This window comes from Hypanus sabinus, chromosome 7 (assembly GCF_030144855.1).
Source record: "Hypanus sabinus isolate sHypSab1 chromosome 7, sHypSab1.hap1, whole genome shotgun sequence".
Taxonomy (NCBI): Eukaryota; Metazoa; Chordata; class Chondrichthyes; order Myliobatiformes; family Dasyatidae; genus Hypanus; species Hypanus sabinus.
In genome coordinates, this window is record NC_082712.1 from 120572471 (window position 1) to 120596826 (window position 24356).

The window sequence follows — 24356 nt, forward strand, 5'->3', positions numbered from 1 at the left end:
CAAGGCTGTTGCTACACCACTACTCAAACAGCTGATCGAATTTATCATTGTATGTCTTCTCTTCACCATCTGAAATTCTGCCAACAATAGTTGTATCATCAGCAAATTTATAGATGGCATTTGAGCTGGGCCTAGCCACAGAGTCATGGGTGTAGAGAGAGTAGCACACATCCCTGAGGGACACCACTGTTGACCATCAGTGAGGTAGAGATGTTATTTCCGATCCACACAGACCGTGATCTTCGGGTGAGGAAGCTGAGGATCCCGTGGCAGAGGGAGGTACAGGGGTCCAGGCTTCGCAGCATTTTGATCAGAACTGTAGGAACGACTGTATTAAAACACTGAACTGTAGTCAATAAATAGCAGCCTGTCAAACGTATTAGTACTGTCCAGGTAACCAAAGGCCATGTGAAGAGCTAATGAGACCGCATCCACTGTAGACCTATTGTAGCACTAGGCAAATTGTACAGGGTTCAGGTCCTTGCTTACATAGGAGTTGATTCTAGCCATAACCAATCTCTCAAATCACTTCATCACCTTAGATGCAAGTGCTACTGGATGATAGTTGTTAAGGAAGCTCACCCTACTCTTCATGGTTATGGCTATGATTGTTGCTCTTTTGAAGCTGGTGGAAACTTCCAACTGTAGCGATGAGAGATAGAAAGTGTCTTTGAACACAGCCAACAGCTGGTTGGTACAGGATCTCAGAGCCTTACCAGGTACACCCTCCTGAAAGATGTTCTGACATCAGCCTCCGAGACAGGATCATAGGGTCACCGTATGCTGCAGGGATCCTCATAGCTGTCATACTCTCCCTTTCAAAGCCAGCAGAAAAGGTGTTGAGCTCATCTGGGAATGAAACATCACTGTCATTCATAATAACACACACAAAATGCTGGTGGAACACAGCAGGCCAGGCAGCATCTATAAGGAGAAGCACTGTCGACATTTCAGGCCGAGACACTTCATCGACAGCGCTTCTCCTTATAGATGCTGCCTGGCCTGCTGTGTTCCACCAGCATTTTGTGTGTGTTGTTTGAATTTCCAGCATCTGCAGATTTCTTCATGTTTGCTCTGTCATTCATAATGTTAGGTTTCTCTTTGTAGGAAGTAATGGCCTACAAATCCTGCCTAAGTTGATGTGCATCCGATTCCACCCTTAACCTCAATTGGAATTGTTCTGTTACTCAATTTAGCTTTTTCCTAATGTACATGAGGCAGACAAGTCCAGCCCCCACACCACCTCAAAACAACTCATTAAATAGGGACAAGATGAAACTTAGAATTCAATTACTTTTATTTTGTATTAGCTCATCACAGGATAAATTCACCCAGTCAGTCAACAGTACTTAATGAGCAAACTTTGAAATAAGTCAAATTCCATTTGTCTGTGGTTTCTTGCACTGTTACAAGGCCGGATGTAAGCTTGATGAACAGCATCTTCTCTCCTGTCTGGGCAAGTTGCAGCCTGCTGGACTCAATATTGCATTCACTGACTTAAGGGAACATGCTCTTTCTGTATGGATCAAAACTGGCCACTTCTGCCACTCTATGATCTTAGTTTGGTCTTCAACATTCTACAGCCTGACCTTCTGGACACGTCCCATTTCCCTGATATCAGCAAAATGAAAGTCAGATAAAGAAGCAAATTTAGCATCTGACTATTCCACGAACCCATCTGAGCCAATCACAGATCTGTCATGGATATTCTCTTTGTCCTAGACATTCCTCCACTACCTTCAACACCACCTTAATATTATCATTTTTATTTCCAACAAAGGATCTCTGCAAGAATCTGTGCTTCTCCCTCCACAGATGCTGCCTGATTCTGTGTATCTGTAGCATTTTCTGTTTGTATTTCAGATTTCTAGTATCTTCTACGGTTTAGAATGTCAAGTTCAATTGCACACTGAACACTTGCGTGACCTTTCCAGAATGAACTCAATAATCAAACATGATTGTTTAAAGAAACCATAGATAAATTTGGTCACTCTGCATAAGCTCCTGAACAGGGATGCTGTAACACTTCAAAATAACTGAGGAAAGGAAAGGCATTTAACAGCAGGGAATGGGCCATACCTGACAACAGTGAAACGTGATGAAAATAGCTCTCCAACTTGCCCAGGAGTACCAAGGTGAAGCTGTCAGCTGTCAACTTGCTAAGGTCTCGCGTGCTCTGGTCATAAAGCACCACTTCCTGCGTTCCCTCCACGTCAATCTGGAAAAGGAGACACAAGAAGAAGAGTGTTTGTGTGGAGCACCAAAGGGGGACACAGCAGAACAGTCTTTGTGTAAGCAGCAGAGCGTTTTCCAATTGCCTGTCAAAAAGGGATCGGAGAGATGGTATGTGAAAGGAAGGAAGAAATTAACAAAAATTCATATCACTTCTATGTAAGTACTTCCTCATTATAGGTTTCATGTCGATACACTTTCCAGCACACACCCAGTGAGTTAATGGAGTCTAATATACGAGGGAAAATTTTGATGACTGGAAATTACTCACTCCCTTAACTTTAGTAGAACCTCCCTGGCTGCTCAAACATCAACAACAGGCTTAGATGGTGCCATAGGCTTTTTTTTGTTACCATTGACTGCTAATAAAACAAAAATCACATACTTAACCAGCAGGGGCACTTATTGACACCTGAATGACTTGTCCAATTTTAGTAACTCGGAAAATATTTCATCCAACATGCTGCACACAAGGAGAGAAGTTCTGGATTAGTTGTGGAACAGTGGTTATTAATGTGGAACATCTTGCTCCTCCAGCACCTACATGGCCCTTACATGAAGCCGTATCTGCTCTGTCAGGAGAAATAAAATGATCTTAGAACATTTTGTTTTTGACCAAGCAGAATAATTCCAAAGAGATTATCTGGTCACAATCACAGTGTTGTTTTGTGGGTTAAATTGGCTCTGTTTCCCACGAGGCTGATTATAGTGACAATACTGTGACAGGTTACAGTGGAGGTAATGGGATAATTTGCTATTTCCACACTTTCTTAAGTCATAGAAAGATGCCCATCGGTTCAATGCCAGAGCACAGAGCAGTCCCTTTTCCGCAGTAATTTTCCACCTAACTTCTTCCTGTGTTCTCAATGTTTCTACTATCCAATTACACAGCAGTACGAGAAGAAAAAATCAAACTACTGGAGGAACTCAGCAGTATCTGTATGGGGAGAGGAACTGACAGCACTTCGGGTCAAAACCCTGCATCGGGGCTCACAGCGGAGAGAGGAGGTGAGCAGTATAAAGGAGAAGGGGTGGTATTTGATAGGTGGTTCAAGGAAGGGTGAGGGACAATGGGCAGATAGAACTAGGTGGGAGAGGGGAGGGTGGAACTGGGTGGGTGATTGGTGGAAGCAGACAAGGAAATGAAAGGCAAAAAGAACCAGGTGAGTGGAAAAGAGGGTGAACTTGGTGAGAAGAAGCTGGAGGGTGATAAGCAGGGTCATGAAGTGAGGATGATGACAACGGGAAGCATTTGGGGAGTGAAGAAAAGCTGGTGGGTCCATATGTGGGAGGGGGATGTAGCAGTAGGTGAATGGCTCTAGGAGAGGGAGAAGGGTGAATATAGCCAAAGACAACACCTCATATTCCACCAGAGAAGTCCATTACCCAACAGTACAAACACTGTATTCCAGTTTCAGGTAACCCCTTACCTCCTGTATTCCCCTCTTTCTAGGCACCCATTACCCATTTCCATCTTCCTCACCCCCACCTCTTAAAACCAACTATCTCCCCTCTCAGAACTAAAACATGGTCTCGACCCAGAACATCAGCAATTCCTCTCTCCAGCTCCCTCGCCTCCTACAACTGCTCGAACTGCCGAGTTCCTCCAACAGTTTGCTGTTTACTCCAGATTCCAGTCTCTGCAGTCAGTCTCCTGCGTCTGCGCAACGGGACAATTTCCAGTGGCCACTTAATCGATGAACCCTCACATCTTTAGAAAATGGAGCATCCAGAGGAAGCCCAGGGAGAACATGCAAATTTCACTCGGACAGCAAAATGGTGGTCAATGACAAACTTGTGTCACTGAAGCAGAGAGGTACTGTGGCTGTTAATGAAGACTGGTGGCCATATCAGAGTCTAAATAATTAAAACTGATTCTATGTATGTTCTTTAGGTGTAACTATCCTACACTCATTATTTTCTAGAGAAATTACCCTAGTATAGTTGTAGTAGCTTTTGTTTCCTTTGCCCTTTAAATACTGTTTTCTGATTTTAATAGCCACTTCATATAACCTACCCATCTACAACTCATTATTTATTGAGAGCACTGCATCAGTAATGTCTTTCCATGACAAAACTGACTACACATTAAATGTATTTCATTAGTTAGGAAAAGCTACAAGGTGATGACTGTTCATTTCCCTCCACAGTTGATGCCTGATCCATTGAGTTCCTCCAGCAGTTTGTGCAAGGTAGCTGGCTGAGTGGCCCAGCAGTTGGGAAAGTCATCTCCGCACACCACGTGGGTTCAGTCCGGACTTTGGATGCTGTCTGTGTGGAGTTTGCACATTCTTCCTGTGACCTCTAGGTATTACAGTTTCCCCTCATGTCCCAAAGATGAATGGGTTAGCAGTTTAATTGGCCACTGCATAAAGCTCCCAGTGTAGAGCTCGGCAGGTGGAGTTGATGAGAGTGTGAGATTTTAGAAATGGGATTAATGCAGGATCAGTGTAAATGAGTAATTGGTGGCTGATGCAGATCTTTTAAATTTTGCCTTTCCAGACAGCCGTGCAGCTAGTAGAGCCTCTGTCTCACATCCTCAGTGACACATCGATCCTGACCTCTGGTGTTGTATGTGTGGAGCTTACACATTCTCCCTGCACTTCATCCGGCTTCCCCTCATATCCCAAAGATGCTCAGAATGGTACATTGCCACCAGGGTGTAGGTTTGAGGTAGAATCCGAGGGTGAGTGGATGGGAAATAAGTGAGAAGAAAACAGGATTGTTGTTTGGTTAATGTGACTGGGTCTGAATGGTCACTGTACACATGGTGGGTTGAAAATCTAGCTTCCATGCTATATGACTCTCTAAGATCCTTTTTTTTTGGATAAAGGATTCGGTCCTGAAGAGCAAGTAGCAGGCTCTGTCTTTGCATCCATTTCATGCTGTTAATTCAGAGAAAGTAGGGAGTGGGACACTGCAGGAGGGTGTATCATCTCTTTGAGGGCATTTTCTTCTGTCAAACCTGTGGTACTGAGATAATGTTATAGACCAGGAATCTGCTTTTCCTTTCCGTCAGGGTCCCGTGAAGAGCAGCAGGCAAAGAGGAAAACATGTTCAACAAATGAAATATTTCCTTTCGAAACGGCACGGCAATATTCTAACTCATACCACCTACCAGGAACAAAGTGAGGCTCCACGTGCTGCTTGGTGCAAAAGAGCCAAGTTCCAATGCTACAAGGCAAAATGTAGCTCCTTGTGGAAATGAACGACGCACAGAATTTCTGCTTTACAAACCATTTGCTAGATTGCATGGAATTCCTCGTCCAAGCAAAACACTTTGAATACCAAACCCCGATCCAGATGCCAAATGGTCCCAATTACCAGCTTTTGACTGGGTCTGACATTTTGCACTCCTGAATTAAGGTATTTTTCTTTATTCCTCCATCTCAGAGTATAAAAAGAAGGAAGGAAGGGAGAATGTAATTACATACAGCCTTTTATGATCTCAGAACTTCCTAAAGGGCTTTACAGTCAATTAAATTTATTTTGAAGCATAAATCACTATTGCAGTGTAGGAATAGTAACATGACCCTGTGGTGTGATGAGGGACAGATAATGTGTCACAGTGACAGAAGACCAGCTGCATATGCCGGATATCAGAAATAAAATCCAGAATGCTTGAAATACTCAGCAAGTCAAACTGGGTGCCATATTGGCCCTGGCACTCCCTCATAGAATTGCTGCCCAAATGGACCCTCGACAACTCTCCTTAGGTATGGAATTGTCCGGTGGAATCATGGGAGTCTGCGGGCTTGAGAAGAATGCACACAGACACTTAATGCACATGACAATAAACGTTGCTTTCAGAACTCATTCTGGCAGCCGTGGATCATAACTTGAGTTTACTAAGAATCAGAATCAGGTTTAATATCACTGGCACATGTCATGAAATTTGTTAGCAGTACAATGATTACGGAGGGAAAAACTCAATCATGTTAAGTATATATATTTAATAGTAAAGTAGCGCAAAAAAAATCAGAAATAAATGTAGAAACATATAAAACCTACAGCACAATTGTAGGCCTCCGTTATTCTCAATAGACCATGGATTTGCACCTTGGAGTGCAAGCCTGGGCAAGGTTTTTTTTAATGGAAGACTGTCAGTTGGCCAAGCTGCAAGTCTCCCCTCTCCACGGTACCGATGTTGTCCAAGGGAAGGGCATTAGGACCCATACAGCTTGGTACCGGTGTCGTCGCAGAACTATGTGTGGTTAAGTGCCTTGCTCAAGGACACACACGCAGCCTCAGCCAAGGTTCGAACCAGCAACCTTCAGATCACTAGACTAACACCTTAACCACTTGGCCACGCGTGAACACAACAATACAAAGCTGTGCTGAACATGTCCTTATAGAAGTAGTGAGGTTCGTGGGTTCAATGACGATTCAGAAACTGGATGGCAAAGGGGAAGAAGCTGTTCCTGAATCATTGAGTGTGTGCCTTCAGGTTTCTGTACATTCTTCCTGATGGTAGCTAAGTCCTGGGTGATAGGGGCCTTAATGATGAACAGCAGCTTTTTGAGGCACCGCTCCTTGAAGATGCTGTGCATACTATGGAGCCCTTGATGGAAGTGATTAATTTTACAACTCTCTGGAACTTACTTCGATCCTATGCATTAGCACCACCGCCACCTCCCCCCCCACCCCCCCACCATACCAGATGGTGATGCAGCCAGTTGAAAAGCTCTCCATGGTTCACCTGCAGAAATTTGCAAGCATTTTTTATGACATACCAAATCACCTTAAACTCCTAATGAAATATAGCCGCTGTCTTGCCTTCTTTATAGTTGCATTGAAATGTTTGGCCTGTGTTAGGTCCTCAGAGATATTGACACTCAGGAACTTAAAATTGTTCACTCTCTCCACTTCTGATCCCTCTATGAGGACTGGTGTGTGTTCCCTCATCCTACCCTTTCTGAAGTCAACAATCAATTCTTTGGTTTTACTGATGTTGAGTACAAGGTTATTGCTGTGACACCACTCAACTGGCCGTAGACCATCTTGTTACCATCTGAGATACTGCCAACAATGGTTGTATCATCAGCAAATTTATGGATGTCAATTGAGCTATGCCTAGCCACACAGTCACGGGTATAGAAAGAGTAAAGTAGTGGGCTAAGCACATGTTCCTGAAATCCATCTGTGTTGACTATCAACAAGGTGGAGATGTTATTTTTAATCTGTACAGATTGCACTCTTCCGGTTAGAAAGTCGAGAATTCAGTTGCAGTGGGAGGTACAGAGGCCCAGGTTCTGGAGGTTTTTTTCGAATCAGAACTGCAGAAATGATTGTGCTAAATGAGGGTTATAAACAGCACCCTGTTTTACATTAATCTGGAACAAACTAATTGTCAATAACAATGTTTATGGTACCAGAGGATTGTTGTAAAAACTTAGGAGATTTACAGGTATGCTTCGGGAACGAGTTCTGCCATCCCCATCCAGTCTGGCCTGTACGTTAGATTATGAGGACACTCAGTCCTCGCTTATTGTCATTTAGTAATACATGCATTAAGAAATGATACAATGTTCCTTCAGTATGATATCACAGAAACACAAGACAGACCAAGACTAACTGACAAAAACCACATAATTATAACATATAGTTATAGTATAGCAAAGCAATAGAGTAATTTGATAAAGAGCAGACCATGGCACAGTAAAAAGTCTCAAAGTCCCGACAGCCCATCATCTCACGCAGACGGTAGAAGGAAGAAAAACTCTTCCTGCCATGAACCTCCAGCACCGCCAACTTGCCGATGCAGCCTCTGGAAGCACCTGACCATAGCCAACTCTGTGTCCGTCCGAAAACTTCGAGCCTCCGACCAGTCCTCCGACACTGTGCACCGAGCACCATCTCTGCCGAGCACTTCGACCCTGGCCCCGGCCACCAAGCAACAGGCAAAGCCGAGGATTTGGGGCCTTCCCCTCCGGAGATTTTTTGATCGCACAGTAGTAGCGGCAGCGAAATGGGCATTTCAGAAGTTTCACCAGATGTTCCTCCGTGTTTCTCACGTCCATCTCCATCAAATCAGGATTGTACACGGCATCCTACTTGACAGGTTACAGATATTCACCCTGGAGTGGCCGCTGTGACTCCAGCTACATAGTCATGTGCCAGAATTTTAACTCCCTTCTGAAGTGAATGAGCAGAACATACAGTTCAAGGTCAACAAAAGCACGGGCTTAGCCAGACCACGAGAATGGATGAAAGGAAAGAAACCGAACCTGGTGACAGGATTCCAATACCCACGTGTCACCAGGATGTCAACGAAAGTTCTGCAGCAAGAGAGAGAGCCGGATGGATGATATCAGGCAATCAGCTTTTGCACATTGTAGTGAACACCAGTGAAGTACCATACGTACAACAGATCAGTGGCATGACTAAATGGAAGCACAGTTTTGGAGCTAATTCCTCTTCCTAACTTATAGAATCAGTGTCATAAACTACGGAAACCAGTTCCTGGTCCCAACCTGTCCATTCTGACAGAAGTTCCCATCCAAGCTAGTCCCATTTGCCCACATCCTTCTAAATCTTCCAATCCATGTGCCTGTCTAAGTTCTTTTCAAATATTATTAATGCATCTGTCTCATTCGCTTCCTCTGGCAGCTCATTCCATATACAGAGCACCCTCCGAGTGAAAAAGTTGCCTTTCAGATTCCGATAAAAATTCTCCCCTTTTACCTTATGCCTACGCCCTGCCCTCAAGATCTTGATTCTCCAACATTGGGAAAAAGACTGTACATTTCCTTTATCTATATCACTTGTGATTTTATACACCTCTAGAAGGTCAACCCTCATTCTCTTAAACTCCAGCCTTGCTCAACCTCTCTCCATAACTCAGTCACCCATGGACTGGCAACATCAGTGGAGCAGGAACAAGCAGAAATAATGGGTCTACCTGGACAGGTTTGTGGATCTTGGGTAGGAGGTAGAAATGGAAGGTGCGGGTTGTGGGAACTATGAGGTTGATGGCAGTGGATAGGAGATCCCCAGAGTTAATAGGGTCAGTGATGGTGTGGGAGACAATGGCCTGGTGCTCCTTAGTGGGGTCCTGATCGAGGAGTAAGAGGAGGTGTCTGAGAGTTGTCGCTGGGCCTCAGCAAGGTAGAGGTCAGTCTGCCAGACTATTACAGCACCCCCTTTATCTGCGAGTTTGACGGTGAGGTTAGGATTAGGGAAAGAGGGAGTGGAGAGCAGAGCATTCGGAAGGGGTGAGGTTGGAATTGGAGAGAGGAGTAGTAAAGTCAAGATGGTTGATGTCTCATCAACAGCTGGCAATGAGAAGGTCCAGAAGTGGCAGAAGACCAGGGTGAGGTGTCCAGGAGAAGAGGAGTTTTGAAGAAAGGAGAAGGGGTCATCAGTGTGAGCTTCCCTTCCTCAACTGCATCTTTTCAATCGTGCGGACGTCTGCCCTCACCCCATCCTCCCGCCACCCTAGCAAGGATAGGGTTCCTCTTGTCCTCAACTACCATCCCACCAGCCTTCGCGTCCAGCACATAATTCTCCGTAACTTCCATGATCTCCAAAGAGATTCCACCACCAAGCACAGCTTTCCCTCCCCACACACCCCAACTTTCTGCTTTTCACAGGGATCACTCCCTACACAACTCCCTTGTCCATTTGTCCCTCCCCACTGATCTCCTCCAGGCACTTATCCCTGCAAGTAGAACAAGTGTTGCACCTGCCCCTACACCTCCTCCCTCACTACCATTCAGGCCCCAAACAGTTCTTCAGGTGAGGCGACACTTCACCTGTGAGTCTATTGGGGTCAACTACTGTAGCTGGTGCTCCCAGTGTGGCCTCCTGTATATTGGTGAGACCCAACATAGATTGAGAGACCACTATGCCAGGCACCTATGCTCCATCCACCAGAAAATCTGGGATCTCTCAGTGGCCACCCATTTTAATTCCATTTCCCATTCCGACATGCCAGTCCATGGCCTCCTCTACTGTCACGACGAGGGCTACAATCAGGTTGGAGGAGCAACAGGTTATAATCTTTCAGGATAGCCTCCAACCTGATGGCACGAACATTGATCTCTCAAACTTCCAGTAATGTCCCCACCCACCCTGGTCTTTGGAACTTCACCATTCCCCTCTCTCACCTTATCCCTTTACCTGCCCATCCCTTCCCTCTAGTGTTCCTCCACCTTTTCTTTCTTCAATGGCTTTTCATCCTCTATCAGATTCCCCAATCTCCAGGCCTGTATCTCATTCACCGATCAACTTCCCAGCTCTTTACTTCACTCCCTCCCCCCTCCTCGTTTCACCTATCTCCCTGTTTCTTCCTCCCCTGCTCCCAACTTCTTCCTCTGACTCCTCATCTTTTTTTTCTCCAGTCCTGAGGAAAGGTCTCGGCCCGAAACATTACTCACTTCCATAGATGCTGCCTGGCCTGCTGAGTTCCTCCAGCACTGTGTTTGGGTGTTGCTTGGATTTCCAGCATCTGCAGATTTTCTCTTGCCCATATTCAGGCACTGGCTGGAATTGCTGGTTGCAAAGGGGAGCAAGAACCCAGCACATTCAGCCCTGCCCTCTTTTCGTGGTCTAAGAGTTACAAGCTGAACAGCAGACCAGGCCTCGGTTGGGAGCCGATGAACTGAGCACATCAGGGGAGGGATATCATGAATGCATTTTTCCTTCTGGCCTCACGAGATGGAAACCAGACCTTATAAATCATGTTAACTATTGAACAGTGCTGAAATGTGTTAAATAGTATCTGGAAGCAAAACTGCAGAACTCTCAGAACCAAAGGACAACCTCAGTGTAAACGTTCTGGCACCATACACAGCCTAATTTATAATTATGAAGTATCTTTAACTGAAGCAAAGTGCTTGACAGAAGCCCTGTAGAAAATCTGTCTGGGGGCCATATGAAGGGATAATTTTACAGGTAATTAAAAGTAGGAGGTTTCATAGGAGGGGTATGAAAACAAGAAGGAGAGTTTTTACAACAGAGGCACTGCTGGAGAATCAAAACAGACCACAGAGTTCAGAGTGGTGGAAGAACGGAAATGTGTGTGCTAGGGCACGGGTAGCAGGGAGGATTAGACCTCAAACAAGAGAAAATCTGCAGACGCTGGAAATCTGAGCAAGACACACAAAACCTTGGAGCATCTATGGAAAATCTCAAGTTTGCAAGGACAGTCATCCCTTTCTGACCTGGGCCAACCAATATAAACTTCAAGCCCTCGATCCACTACACGACCTCCACCCCTCACTCCGTAGATCACGTTCTCCAATGTGGCCCACAATAGCTGATTGCTATCATTAAAGCGATGCCTTAATCAGTTAACATAAAGGTCTCCTAACCTTTTTTTTAAAAAACTTTGATTTTTGATGCTGACATTTTGCATTAAGCCACTGCAGATAGCAAATAGATTAGGAGGGTATTTCTTGATTCTTATTTCCACTGGACAGACTTGTTCATGAAAGAGATGAACATGACTTATTTTCCCCCATCCTGCCATCCCACACAAAGATCTCATCAATCACCTTCTGCCAAGTGGGTAACTGGTCCCACTGAGAATAGCTGTCCTCATGAACAGAAGTGGCTCAGCTGACAACGAAGCCAATAAGATGCAGGTTTTTCCAGGCTGGAAGTTTGGAATACACTGGGCAACAAAGACTTTGCTTCCTGAACACTTTTGGGTGTATCTTATGGGTTTTGGACTGCTAATCATGAAAATCAGCATGAAATTACTCTATCACACACCATGTTTTTGAAATTGCCTATATTTCTTATTTCAATTCAAGTCAGAATAACTGATGCCAAAATTAAGGAAGACATTTTGTTGATCCACAAATCAAACAGGTCATCAATGACAGGCAATTCAAAGAACTTCTAGAGGGACTGGACAAGATCACAGGGAAAGCATTCAAGGATGTAGTTGAAAGTTTTCTTGGCAACTACAGAGCACCAAACTGCATGCTGCTGGTTGACAACATGCTTCAAGCATACAAAACCACTAAGTGTAACATATCACTAAAGATTCATTTTCTGCACTCTCACTTAAGACTTCTTCCCTGCAAGTCAGTGATGAGCACGGTGAAAGGTTTCACCAGGACATTGCGGTCATGGAGAAACAGTATCGGGGCAAATGGAATCAATTGATGCTGGCTGATTATTGTCGGACACTTAAGCAAGAAGCCTCAGACAAGTGCAAATGAAAATCATCAACAAGACTTATCTTGAAGCTTAATTGAACTATTGCAAACATCAACACTGTCATTCAATTAATGGCATTATATTCAATAAAAGTTAATTTCCTGTTTCTCCAATTTGCAATGTGATACAAATATGCTGAAATTATATGTGTTCAGCTTCAAGCAGTCTATCATAAACCAAAAAATTTTGAAAATTATCCAGTGATTTTTTTCTTTTAAATGCTCCAGTCAAAGGCAAATGAAATGGCTGTCATCTTGTACAATTCCAGTCTCCACAGCCAAATACAAATCTGCAGATTCAAGCCAGTATCAAAGGTTTCACATGACATCCTGTTACCGATGGTCTTGGTGAGGACTGGCACAGTCAGTGTATTGCCAGTAATCAGCAAGACTATGCTGGCATTCTATGCAATGGAACAGCAGTCCATTGGGGGGGGGGGGGCGGCACAGTGGTTCACCATGCTAGCGACCCAGGTTCAATCCTAACCTTTAGCACTTTCTGTCCTGTGTTATCAAGTTCTCCTTGCAGCTACATGCATCTTCCCCAAGCTGCTCCAGTTTCTTCCCACATCCCAATCATGCTGGCAAGTGGCCAGTGCAAATTGCCTATCACACAGGGAATTGATGGCAATGTGAAAAGGATAAATGGGATTAATGTAGCAGTGATACTAATCATGCTGACATGCATTTGGTGGGCTTATGGACCTATATCCATGCCATATAATTCGATGTTTCTTTGTGAACTATTGAGCAAACCTAAATTGATAATAAACACAAAGTACCCTGCAGATGTTGTGGTCAAATCAAGACGTACAAATAAGCTGGGTGAACTCAGCAGGTCGGGCAACATCCGTTGAAATGAGCCAGTAGTGGTGAAGTTGAGATGATTGATGTCTCGGTGACAGTTGCAGATGAAAAGATCGAGTGCAGGTAGAAGGCCCAGTGGGGTGTCCAGGAGGAGGAGGACGGCTGAAGATGGGAGAAGGAGTTATCAATAGGGGGAGAGGAATCCTTGTTAAAGTAGTAGGCTCGGAGATGTAGGCGACGGAAGAAGAGTTCAGCGTCATGCTGGGCATGGAACTCACTGAGGTGTGGATGGAGGGGGACAAAAGTGAGGCCCTTGCTAAGCACAGAACGCTCTGTTTCAGAGAGGGGAAGGTCAGAGGGGATGGTAAAGACATGGCAAGTGTTGGGACTGGGGTCAGAGGAGGGTAAAGAGTGGGACGTCTCAGGAGAGAGAGGGGGGTTGGGATGTTCAGGGAGAGTGGGCTGAGGGGAGGATGAGGGATCAGAGGAATGGAGGGGAGATGAGGGGTGGAGGGAAGGTTGGGAGTTGTGGGGAGGATAGGGGGTAGAAGACGTAGTTGAGCGGTAGGTCCCAGCGGCAGTAAGAGCGGTCCTGGTCTGGATACGGTCAGGATCTCGGGTCCGAGCTGGATCTAGAGCTGGGGTTGTTGGAGCCTGTGGCCTGCAGGGCACCAGAACTGAGGCCCGAATCAGAAGCGAGTGAGACCATGGCGTGCCAGGGGCTGATGCCCATGTCTGGGAGGCCATGGTTCCAGTCAGGGTTAGAGTCAGAGGCGGATGAGAAGTTGGTCCAAGTCTGGGGGATCGGGGTCCAGGCTGGAGGCAGTCGTCGTGGGCCACAGGCGGGCGAGCTTGTGATCCTTCTTGGACGCGAGGAAGGAGAAGAAACGGTGGTTGGAGGCGTGAATCCAGCAGAGAATGAAGTGTAGGAGAGGTCCATGGAAGACAGTTGAGAGTAAGGCCTGCAGTGGCGGCAGAGAGAGAGAGACATGGTCCATAGGTATCTCTGCATGGCGGTGAGTGTGGCTCAGAGAATCCGGTGCGAGCAGTGGAAGGAACAACGATCAATAAAACGGCGGTACCAGGGATCCTCGTTGGGCCCAAACTGGGAGGCCTGGAACCGGAGCTGGAATCCCTGCGCTACGAGATGGCAGCGGAGACACGTTCCCAAAAACAAGACACGGCTGTGGTACCATGTCTGGGTCAGGACATGATCAAAGAGTCAAAGAGAGGCGGAGATCACAGAGTGTGAGCAGTGAGAAATGGTCTCACTTAACTCCCGTCGAAGAGAAGATTTAAACTTCTTCAGGGTAGGCATACTTTGAAGAGACTTCGCAGCGGAATAATGAATAGTAAACACAAAGTACACTGCAGGTGCAGTGGTCAAATCAAGACGTACAAACAAGCTGGGTGAACTCAGCAGGTCGGGCAGCATCAGTTGAAATGAGGCATTTCACTCTTGTGGAATATCTTTCCTGACAAGGGGGAGGTCACTCTGCTCGGCAGGTAGACTTATGGGTGTGAAACTATCTCAGGGTCTAAAGCCTCCTCCGCAGTGGTTGTAGGAGTTGACTCTGAGACTGTAGGAAGTGGTTCTGATAAAAGTAGCCACCTTTCCTCTTCTTCTAGTTGGTGCATCTCAATTTTGGGATGGCGCATTGAGCTCACCAGAGTATTCTCTTAATCCTTCTATTGGTCCCTTTACGATCTGATCTCTCCTCTTGGTTTCCCATTGAACAATATCATCTGACAAATCCTGTGTTTTCATATTTCCATTGACTCCTTCTCTACACATATATCAAGGTACAAAGAAACCTTCTGCCACCCAGACAGATGATTTTTCCTTTCAGAAAAAATGGATCCTTCTTTCAAATTTCCAACACCTTCAGTATTTTGCTTTACAGCTTCTAAATTGACAAACACTGGTCTAGATATTACATCCAGTGTTACTTTGATGCTTAAAACAAGTCCCATCTCTAGGAGGAGATATTAACCAATAATTGTCACCACATGTTAATGCCTATTTGGACCGTGCATGTCAACCAAATCAAAAGCCAAACTGAAGACTTCATCTATTAATAAGTTTGTACTGTCATCAGGCAGATGATGTGCTATGAAGCCCAATGTGATTTAATGGTTGGATGCTCACAATCTGTTCATTGTATAATGAAAACAGAAAATGTTGGAAACACTAAACAAGTCAGGCAGCCATTGTGAAATGACAGTTAAGCTTTCGGGCCTAGGGCCCCTTGATCATAACTGGAGCACACAAGTTAGTTTTATGTAGCAGGGATTGTATTGATTAGAGTGGACAAAGGAAATATCTTTAGTAGAGGCAAGGTGAACTAACCTGATAGTATGGAGCAATTAACATTGGATTAAGCCTCTTTGACAGTGTAATTTGTTGCCCAGCAGGACAGCCGACACAGATAAAGATATAAAATGAGGCAAATTATTGACAGAAGAAACTATAGTTGCTGGAATCTAAAATGTTAACAGTTCCTTTCCCAATGGGAACAGAGCATAGTAGGTGGTGGGAAAAAGGGTGGTGGTGGAGAAAGAGCAGGGGTGGAAAGAGGAGCTGTCGGGCTAGAGAGAGATATAGATGGGGGTAGAGAGAGGGGTAGGGGTTGAGAGGGTTGGGGGTTGAGAGAGAGAGATAGAGAGGTGGGGCGTAGAGGGAGAGGTAGGGGCAGAGAGAGGTGGGGGGAGAGCGAATTGTTTAAAGATGGAGAGATAAATACGAGTCCTGCAAGGCATGTTGCTGCTCCTTAAGCTTGCATAGTGCCTTATTGTACCTCTGCAGTAAGTCACAGACAGAGAGGTCGGGGTGGGGGGAGGGATAGGAAATTAAATTGACCAAGAACATCTAATTCGCACTGATTATAAAAACTCACTAACAAACATTCCAGAAGAGAAGTTAATGCCTCAACCAGATTGGTAACAACACCTCAAGATGTTTGGGAGCAAGGACAGATAACCGTGAAAGTGAAAAGATGGCAGTGCAGAACTAATAACACTAGTGCTGGCCGGTTAGATGAGACCGGGTTGCTTTGCAGGCAGGGTGACTCTCACTTCCACTGAGGGAGGAGGCCCCACCTCCGTTCCTGAAATTCGGTACCTATCAATGGAGTCAGGGTTCATGGGCTCAGCTCGTCTGTTGACTGCAACCCAATACATGGCTTTGGGTCAGCGGTCTGTACAAATAACATGATTGAACAATTGACTTCCTCCTCATTAAAAGCAGTAGTCCCAGCACAATGCCATCCTCTGTCCTGATCCAGGGCTCCGATTTCCTTGTTGGAATGGGCAGCGCTCCAAAATGTCAGTGTCAGACATGATGAATGCTTCATATGTCCTTGTGTGTTATGCATTTCTCTAATAGCCACTATTAATCCATGTGTAACCTTGTGCAACATACAGATAATTACTGGAGTAAACTACACAAGTTACAAGAAGTTGCTACATCTGCAATGCTGTGATTTCCCAGGTGAGTAGGAAGGTTGCTGGGGCATGGCTGCGTGTGTGGCTTGACAGTAGCAGGCAGTCACATCATTGCCCGTTCAGCCACTCCCATGAAAGTCAGGAACAGCACAAGCTTCACAACTGGGTTGGGGCATCCGCTAGCGGGCGCTGGCATTCAGGCAATCAGAGGGGGACTCACTTTACTGCCCGTCCATATAACAATGCTTCTGACACAAACCTCAGGGATCTGTCCACCATGCTGCCCCGGCTCTTGTTTTTATTCCATTTTCTTTATACTTAATCTGTGTGCAAGTTCAAGTTGCTTTTTTTTTCCTTTTGTCTGCCATTTTAAAAATTCCCTGTCTCTGATTCAAAGTTCATTATTGCACATTAACTCCCCTCCCCCCCCCCCAATGGAATCCTAGAAGCGTCAGGCACTAGGGTTTTTGAAGGTACAAGAGGTACTGCAGATGCTGGAAATCTAGAGTAATGCACACAAAATGCCAAGGGAGCTCAGCAGGTCAAGCAACATCTCTGGAGGAGAATAAGCAGTCGATGTTTTGGGCCGAGACCCTTCCTCCAGCCTGGGGCTTTTGCCCCAGAGTTTCTAGGCAGTGAAAAGATGGGGTGGGTGGAGCAAACCCAGTGGTAAATGTGGCCTGCTCATCTTCTTTGCACCTGGCTTTCTCTACTACAGTTTGGAATGAAGCCTGCTGTTAGCTTGAGGAACAGAACTTTATCTTCTGCCTGGGAACACTACAACTCTCAGGACTCAATAATAATAATAATAATCAACTCAATAATAGCTAGCCTTTTACATTTATCAGAAATTGCTAGCTTTGGTACAAGATTGCCTACATGTAATATTAACTTAACTTTCTTTTCTCAGATGCTGGCTGATCTGCTAAGTATCTCCAGCTTTTCTGCAGGTGCTGGAAATCCGAGCAACACACACAATATGCTGGAGGAACTCAGCAAGCCAGGCAGCATCTATGGAAATATGTACTGTTGACATTTTGGCCTGAAACGTCAACTGTACTTTTTTCCCCCCCTTAGACGCTGCCTGGCCTGCTGAGCTCCTCCAGCATTTTGTGTTTAAAGCAACTGTCTTACATTTCAAATTTTCCTCTCCATTGCCCATAATCAACCCCTTTTGTTAAAAGCTCCTCCAGACAGATCAGCAGGCATCCACTTTTTCCCTAGACAGCAAATGTATTTCTTGGACAACCTTGGTCTGTACCTGATCACCACCATTTCTCTCAGTGTCTCCACAGCTCCTCCTCTGAAACCTGAAATACATTTGTTGCTCACTGACAAAAGAAAGTCTGCAGACTCTGGAAATCCACGCACAAAAGGCTGGAGGAACTCAGCAGATCAGGCAGCATCTATGGAATTGAATAAACAGTCCTGAAGAAAGGTCCCAGCCTGAAACATTGACTGTTTATTCATGTCCGTAGATGCTGCCTGACCTGCTGAGTTCCTCCAGCATTTTGTGTGCTGTTTTTCCACTTATCCGATTTTGATGAAAGGTCATCCAAAAAAACATATGTTTCTTTCTCTACAGATGCTGCCTGAACTGTTGAGCATTTTCAATTCTTTGTTTTCATTCCAGATTTCCAGTACCTGTAGTCTTTTATAGTTCTTTTTTTCAGCAACTGGTTTATTGTTGCGTGTACCTAGGCACAGTGATAATAGGCAATAGACAGTAGGAGCAGGAGTAGGCCATTCAGCCCTTCTAGCCAGCACCGCCATTCACTGTGTTCATGGCTGATCATACACAATCAGTACCCCGTTCCTGCCCTCTCCCCATATCCCTTGACCCCGCTATCTATAAGAGCTCTATCTAACTCTCTCTTGAATGCATCCAGAGACTTGGCCTCCACTGCCTTCTGGGGCAGAGCATTCCACACATCCACCACTCTCTGGGTGAAAAAGTTTTTCCGCATCTCTGTTCTAAATGGCCTACCCCTTATTCTTAAACTGTGGCCTCTAGTTCTGGACTCACCCATCAGCGGGAACATGCTTCCTGCCTCCAGCGTGTCCAATCCCTTAATAATCTTACATGTTTCAATCAGATCCCCTCTCATCCTTCTAAATTCCAGTGTATACAAGCCCAGTCGCTTGTATAATCTTCGTTCTGTATGCTAACCATACAGATAATTTCAAAGCATAATATACATAGAAGTAGTAGAAAGGGAAAAGCAAAAATAGAATACACAGAATCAGAATTATTATCACTGACATATATCATGAATTTCATCTTTTGTGGCAACAGTCCACATAAAAATTACAGCACATAAAAATTACTATAGGCTGCAATAAGAAATATAAAAATAAATAAATAATCCCCCCCCCCAAAAAAAAGAGAAAATAGTGAGGTGGTGTTCACAGAACTTTATAGTGTTACAGTTACAGAGAAAATGCACAGCAGGTAGGCAATAAATTGCAAGAGTCATGTGAGGTCAGAAGTTCATCTTTATCACTCCTTTTCCTGCAGCTATTTTTGGGCGACTTTGAATCGGGGCAGGCTACAGAACTGAATATGGACTCTTTAGTTTTATATTCTGTGTTCTTTTCTGTTGCTATTTGAACGAATTGTTTTGTGTGCATGGAGCTGGGTGGGGTGGGGGGGGGGTTTGATAATTCTTCTTTGAAAGGGTTCCATGGCTTTCTTTGTTTCATGGCTGTCTGTGGGGAAGACAAATCTCAGGTTCTGTACTGCATACATACCTTGAATCTTTTGAATTCTTTGAAGTCGTCCATTTAAGAGTGCATCTAAAGAGGCCAGGGACACGTGAATTTCCTTAGGCTTCTCAGGAAGTACTGGTGCTGGGGTGCTTCCTTAGCCATGTCGTCAACACCTCAGTTCAACAGGTTTGCCAGTAACTAATGAAGTCACACATTTCAGAAAGGCACACATTCAATCCCCAGCCTATGCCACAGCAGCTGAATTATCAGTGTTAACAGATACTCATGGATTAGAATCAGCTTGGATTGCCACATTGGCACTCCATCCAGAGTGTAAATTGGGCATGCGTCTGGGAGTCAGGATTCGATTTGATTCCTCTTGGAAGGAGTGAGTCTCTGGAATTCCATGCCACAGAGAGTTGTGCAGACTGGATTATTAGGAATAATTAAAAAGAGGAAGGAGAAATATTTTGAAAGATTAGGGCACTAAAGGCTTTGTGGAACCAAAGCACAAGAAGAGACCAGCCACAATCATCAGGGTTGGTTTGAGGAGCTGAGTGTCCTGTTTCTATTCTTGTGCTCTTGCCCCGTGGTTTGATGGAACTCTAGGCTTGGATATGGAGTCAGATCACTGGGCTAATACCAGAGTGCTATCCATAGCACAGAGCCAATTTCCAAGACAAGGGAATGCAAGGCAAAGTACTTGGTTGTAATTATTTATTGCACATAGACATCCCTGACACTTACTGTCTACTCTTAATTGTCTTAGTATTGGGCAGTCAGTAAGGAGTCAACCACATTGTTGGGTCTGGATTCACAACCGGCCTGACCAGGTAAAGGATGGTAAATTTCCTTCATTTAAGGATATTAAATGTACAGACATTTTACAACAATTGAGTGGTTTCATGGGTAGTTACTCAAACCAGCTTTCTCTTTGATGAAACAGATCTATTTAACTATTTGAATCTAAATCTCCCAAATGACATAGTACAATTAAAATTCACATCCAGAATTCCAGCTGTTTCTGTGCCCCTACCATACTAGTCGGAAAAATAAATATTTATATATAATTTAGCACATAGGCCCATTGTGGCTTTAAAATTATCTTCCTAAAATAAAGAGAAAGTGTGGAAAATACTCAGCTGGCCAGGCAAGCACTGTGAAGAGGGAGCATTGCAGTTTAGCTAGAACTGGTCAGTTCCGACACAAACCGGAAAGGGTGGTCACCTGAATTTGTTGGCTTTGTTTCGCGTCAATGACCTTTCTGCAGAAATCATGAAGAGTTAGAATTAGTAAAGGGAGATAAATGTATCTCCAGTTGCAGAGAATGGGGACAGCGGAGAGGACCAAAGGATTATCTGTGGTTGGGTGGAGGTCAAGAGATAAATGGATGATACAAATCAGTGCAGCTGAAAGGCGGTGGTGAAGGCTTAGTAATAGCAGAATCTGAAGCAACATCAATTCATTTAGCTGTTTTCCTTACTTAGCCCTTACTGAGTGTCACTTTTATACATCCTGACCAGTTAGTTACATTTCAAACCTTCTTTTTACACTCCTCCTAATCTTGTAACTTCTAGCTGAGTCCTCAGTGCTCAAAACTCTGTGCATCATCTGCATTCCATCAGCAGATTACAGCCTCAAAACTGGAGAAAGTCCCTCCTCCCGCATTATCACATTCCTACAATTTATAGCCTTGTCAGGCCGTTGCACTTATGGCTTTTGTATCTCTTCTTCAATGGAATCCTCTGTATTGACTTTTAACTCTTTATCAAGATTTCTCAATTGAAAAGCAAATGCAGCCAGTTTGAAGCAGTTTGCAAGGTGTTAATATTTAAACAGCCTTTTAAGGTACAAGCAAAACAGAAATTAACAGCACTGCATATCATTGATGTGGAATGGCATTTACAAAATTATATCTTTTACTTAGATATAAGCTTTAGTCTCCTGCAGTTAATAGTTTCACTGGCTTAATGAGATCTGCTAAATTTTGCCTTAATGCATTTCATCCACTGTTGCTGGATGGGAGTAAGAGACATGACAGGGGAAGTGGAATGATGCAGTAGTATTCCCTTTTCTTCAATTATAATTTATATTTTACAGTAAGATGCGGTGGTTGAGGGGGAGATAAAGCATCATTAAAAGAAAACAGTCTGAAAAATACATTTTGCCTTTGTGAGGTTTTACAGAAAAATGAACCTGGACTTTCAAAGGAATGTTTCTAATACAGATATTACCATTTTTGCTGCAGTTACAACATATATTTTTAAAATCCTATTTTCAGACAAGAGGAGCTACAAACAGCAAAAATAATCCCAAGTCTTGAATACATTAATTCTGCCATCACTTTAACACCTTCATGGCTGACGTTAGTGGGAACAAAAAGCAGGAGAGAAGCAAGAGGTGCTTCTGACTCACAAACATGCACTTTACATTAACTTACAAAGTCAAAAGTATCTCAAGGTCATTGTGTTCAAAGTTAGAACTGTGGCGTTTGGAACTTGATAACCTTTGCTCAGTCAATGCATTCAGTGCACATCTCAGGGATCTCCGATGCTGCGCTGACATTAAAACCAAGAATGGCACAGGAAGCAGTCTTCAAAGCACTGACCTGATCTCACCTTGGAATGGGAGCTGACAGCACTGCAGGAGAGTACACAAATCAATCAAAGCACTCTCAATTTACTGCAGTACAGCACTATTTAAAACTTGATGACCACAGCCCTGGAAAGAAACAGGACAGAGCCTTGGCTCTGTTATATGATTTGTAATCTCCAGGTAATGGTGCCGTGGTAGTGGTGGTGGGAGGACGGTGGGGAGAGATAATAATTTCATCTGATTGCTCTGTGGAGCTGCCAGAAGATATCTTTTTTCCCCTGATAATCACAGTATCTGATGGGCAGTCTGAAGTAATTGCTTAACCTTTGCCTCAAATAATCGCCAACCCCAGTGCGCCAAAATGGCCCCAGGCTTTGCTTTGTTCCAGTGTGGAGTGAGCCAGTCTTAAACACAGCATAATCCTGCTCCCTGCTACCCCACCTCCAACAATGGCTCCTGATTCCTTTCCTTAATTCCCATCCTCTCTCAAACTTCAACACTTATAGTCGCAAGGCACAGAATCAGGCTCCATAGCACACTAAGTTAGTGCCAACCATCAAACACCCCACCTACACTAACCCCATTTTACATTAAACACAAGAGATAGCACAGATGCCAGAAATCCAAAGAAACACACACAAAATGCTGGAGGAACTCAGCATGTATGGAAAGGAATAAAGACAACACGAGTGAATCTGCAGATGCTGGATATGCCAAGTTGTTCGACTTGCTGAGGTCCTCCAGCACTTTGTGTACGTTAATCCCATTTTCTTCTTCATTGCAATCAACACCTCCCAGATTCCATCACTCACATACACAGAAAAGGTAGTTTGCAATGACCAATAAACCTGCCAACCTTCTCCCTTCGCCCACTCACCACTCTCCCTTTTTGTTTTATGAGCCCCTCAGCACCTCCTCTAAAGATTCCATTGCCCTCCTCTGATATTCGTTCTCTCTCTGCCTCTTCTCCGCCCCCCCCCCCCCCCCCGCCTGGTGGTCTCGCTCACCACCAGGAAAACCAACAGGCATTCAGAAAGGCATGTTATGTGCTGCTTCTCATGCCCCTGGGTTTGGAAGCAGACCAGCTACCTGAAGAACATGCTGCATCCATCGTTTGAAAGCATGCAATAGGATTTTAGAAGTTAGGACCAGGATTCTCTGAGTTGTAACATTATATAAAAAATGGTCCTCCATTTACCATCAAAAAACACTCATGATCATGGTGAAGTTTTTGTCTGTTCAGGTGAATAACAACAGGAGTCCCTCTAGCATCATTACCAAAATTCATTGCTCAAGGACACCAACAAAACTGATTAACTCATTATTTACCTTATTGCTGTTTGAGGACCTCACCTCTTATAAATTGGTTGTCATGTTTGCCTGCATTACAGCAGCCACACTCAAAGTAATGGAGTGCCTTTGCTAAGGAGGTGAATGTTCATGTGTTTCAAAGGACAGAAGGAATTATCCAAAAAGAAATCATTTGAACAAGGAAGTAGAGGTATGCTGATTAAACTATTAAAAAAAAGGTTCTTTCTCTCGGCGAATTATTTTTGGTATGCTTTTTATTGTTGAAATGGAGCAGCAATCTCCACACAGAGAAATCACCCAAATAAGCAATGTGATAAATGAGTAGAATTTGATCCTTTTAGTAATAATGGACAAAGGATTAACGTTGGGCAGAGCACTGAATAACTTCCCTATTGCTGCTATAGGAAATTTCACTCTTCCAGAAAAGTAGAGGGTCTCAGTTTAGAAGTCACGTTCTGACAGAACAGAACTCCCACGAAACTTCACTTAAGTATCAGACCAGACTCTGTGTTCTGGTCCATGACCAGCTGCTCAGAGGAGACAATGCCAACAGTGAACCTAACCTAGAGGATGGAGATACAAGAGACTGCAGATGCTGGGATCTGCAGCAGCAATCTGCTGGAGGAACACAATAGATTGAGTAGCATTCGTAGCAGGAATTCTCAGGACCTTAGTGCCAAAGCCGAAGAATTTCACATCCAACCTGGGCCACGTCCACCGATTTAAAAAAAACCTTCAAGTATATGAGGTTCTCACCTCCATATTCATCTAAGGGTTTCTAAGCCTGCAATCTGTGGTAAACAGCCAATGGCCTTCCAACTGAAACAGATGATCATGACTGAGTGCTGCACACTGGTGCCCCCCCCCTCCAAGGTCCAAGAGTACATACTCCACAATGCAATTTTTGCCGTTGCATGTTTTTCACCATCTCTATTATGATATAAAGCATTTCAATCTTTTAAGAAATAATGCTCCCTCCAGAATGAGGTTAACCCGTTGCAGTTTGGAAGTCAGATGTCAGAGATCCAAGCCCAAACTCTGTGATACAGGGAGGGGCCAGGGTTGGGGGTCTCATTTAACATTAAACTA

At 44.3% G+C, this 24356-nt stretch overlaps 1 protein-coding gene across 2 annotated transcripts in view; it reads right to left on the minus strand.

Moving 5' to 3' along the window:
- Positions 1–24356, minus strand: part of LOC132397137 (dual specificity protein phosphatase 8-like) — a 260628-nt gene that overhangs the window by 130355 nt on the left and 105917 nt on the right. For both annotated transcript variants that reach the window (XM_059975492.1, XM_059975493.1), the window contains one exon: positions 2080–2218. In XM_059975492.1, coding sequence (XP_059831475.1) covers positions 2080–2218 — 139 coding nt within the window. The remainder of the gene's footprint in view (positions 1–2079; positions 2219–24356) is intronic.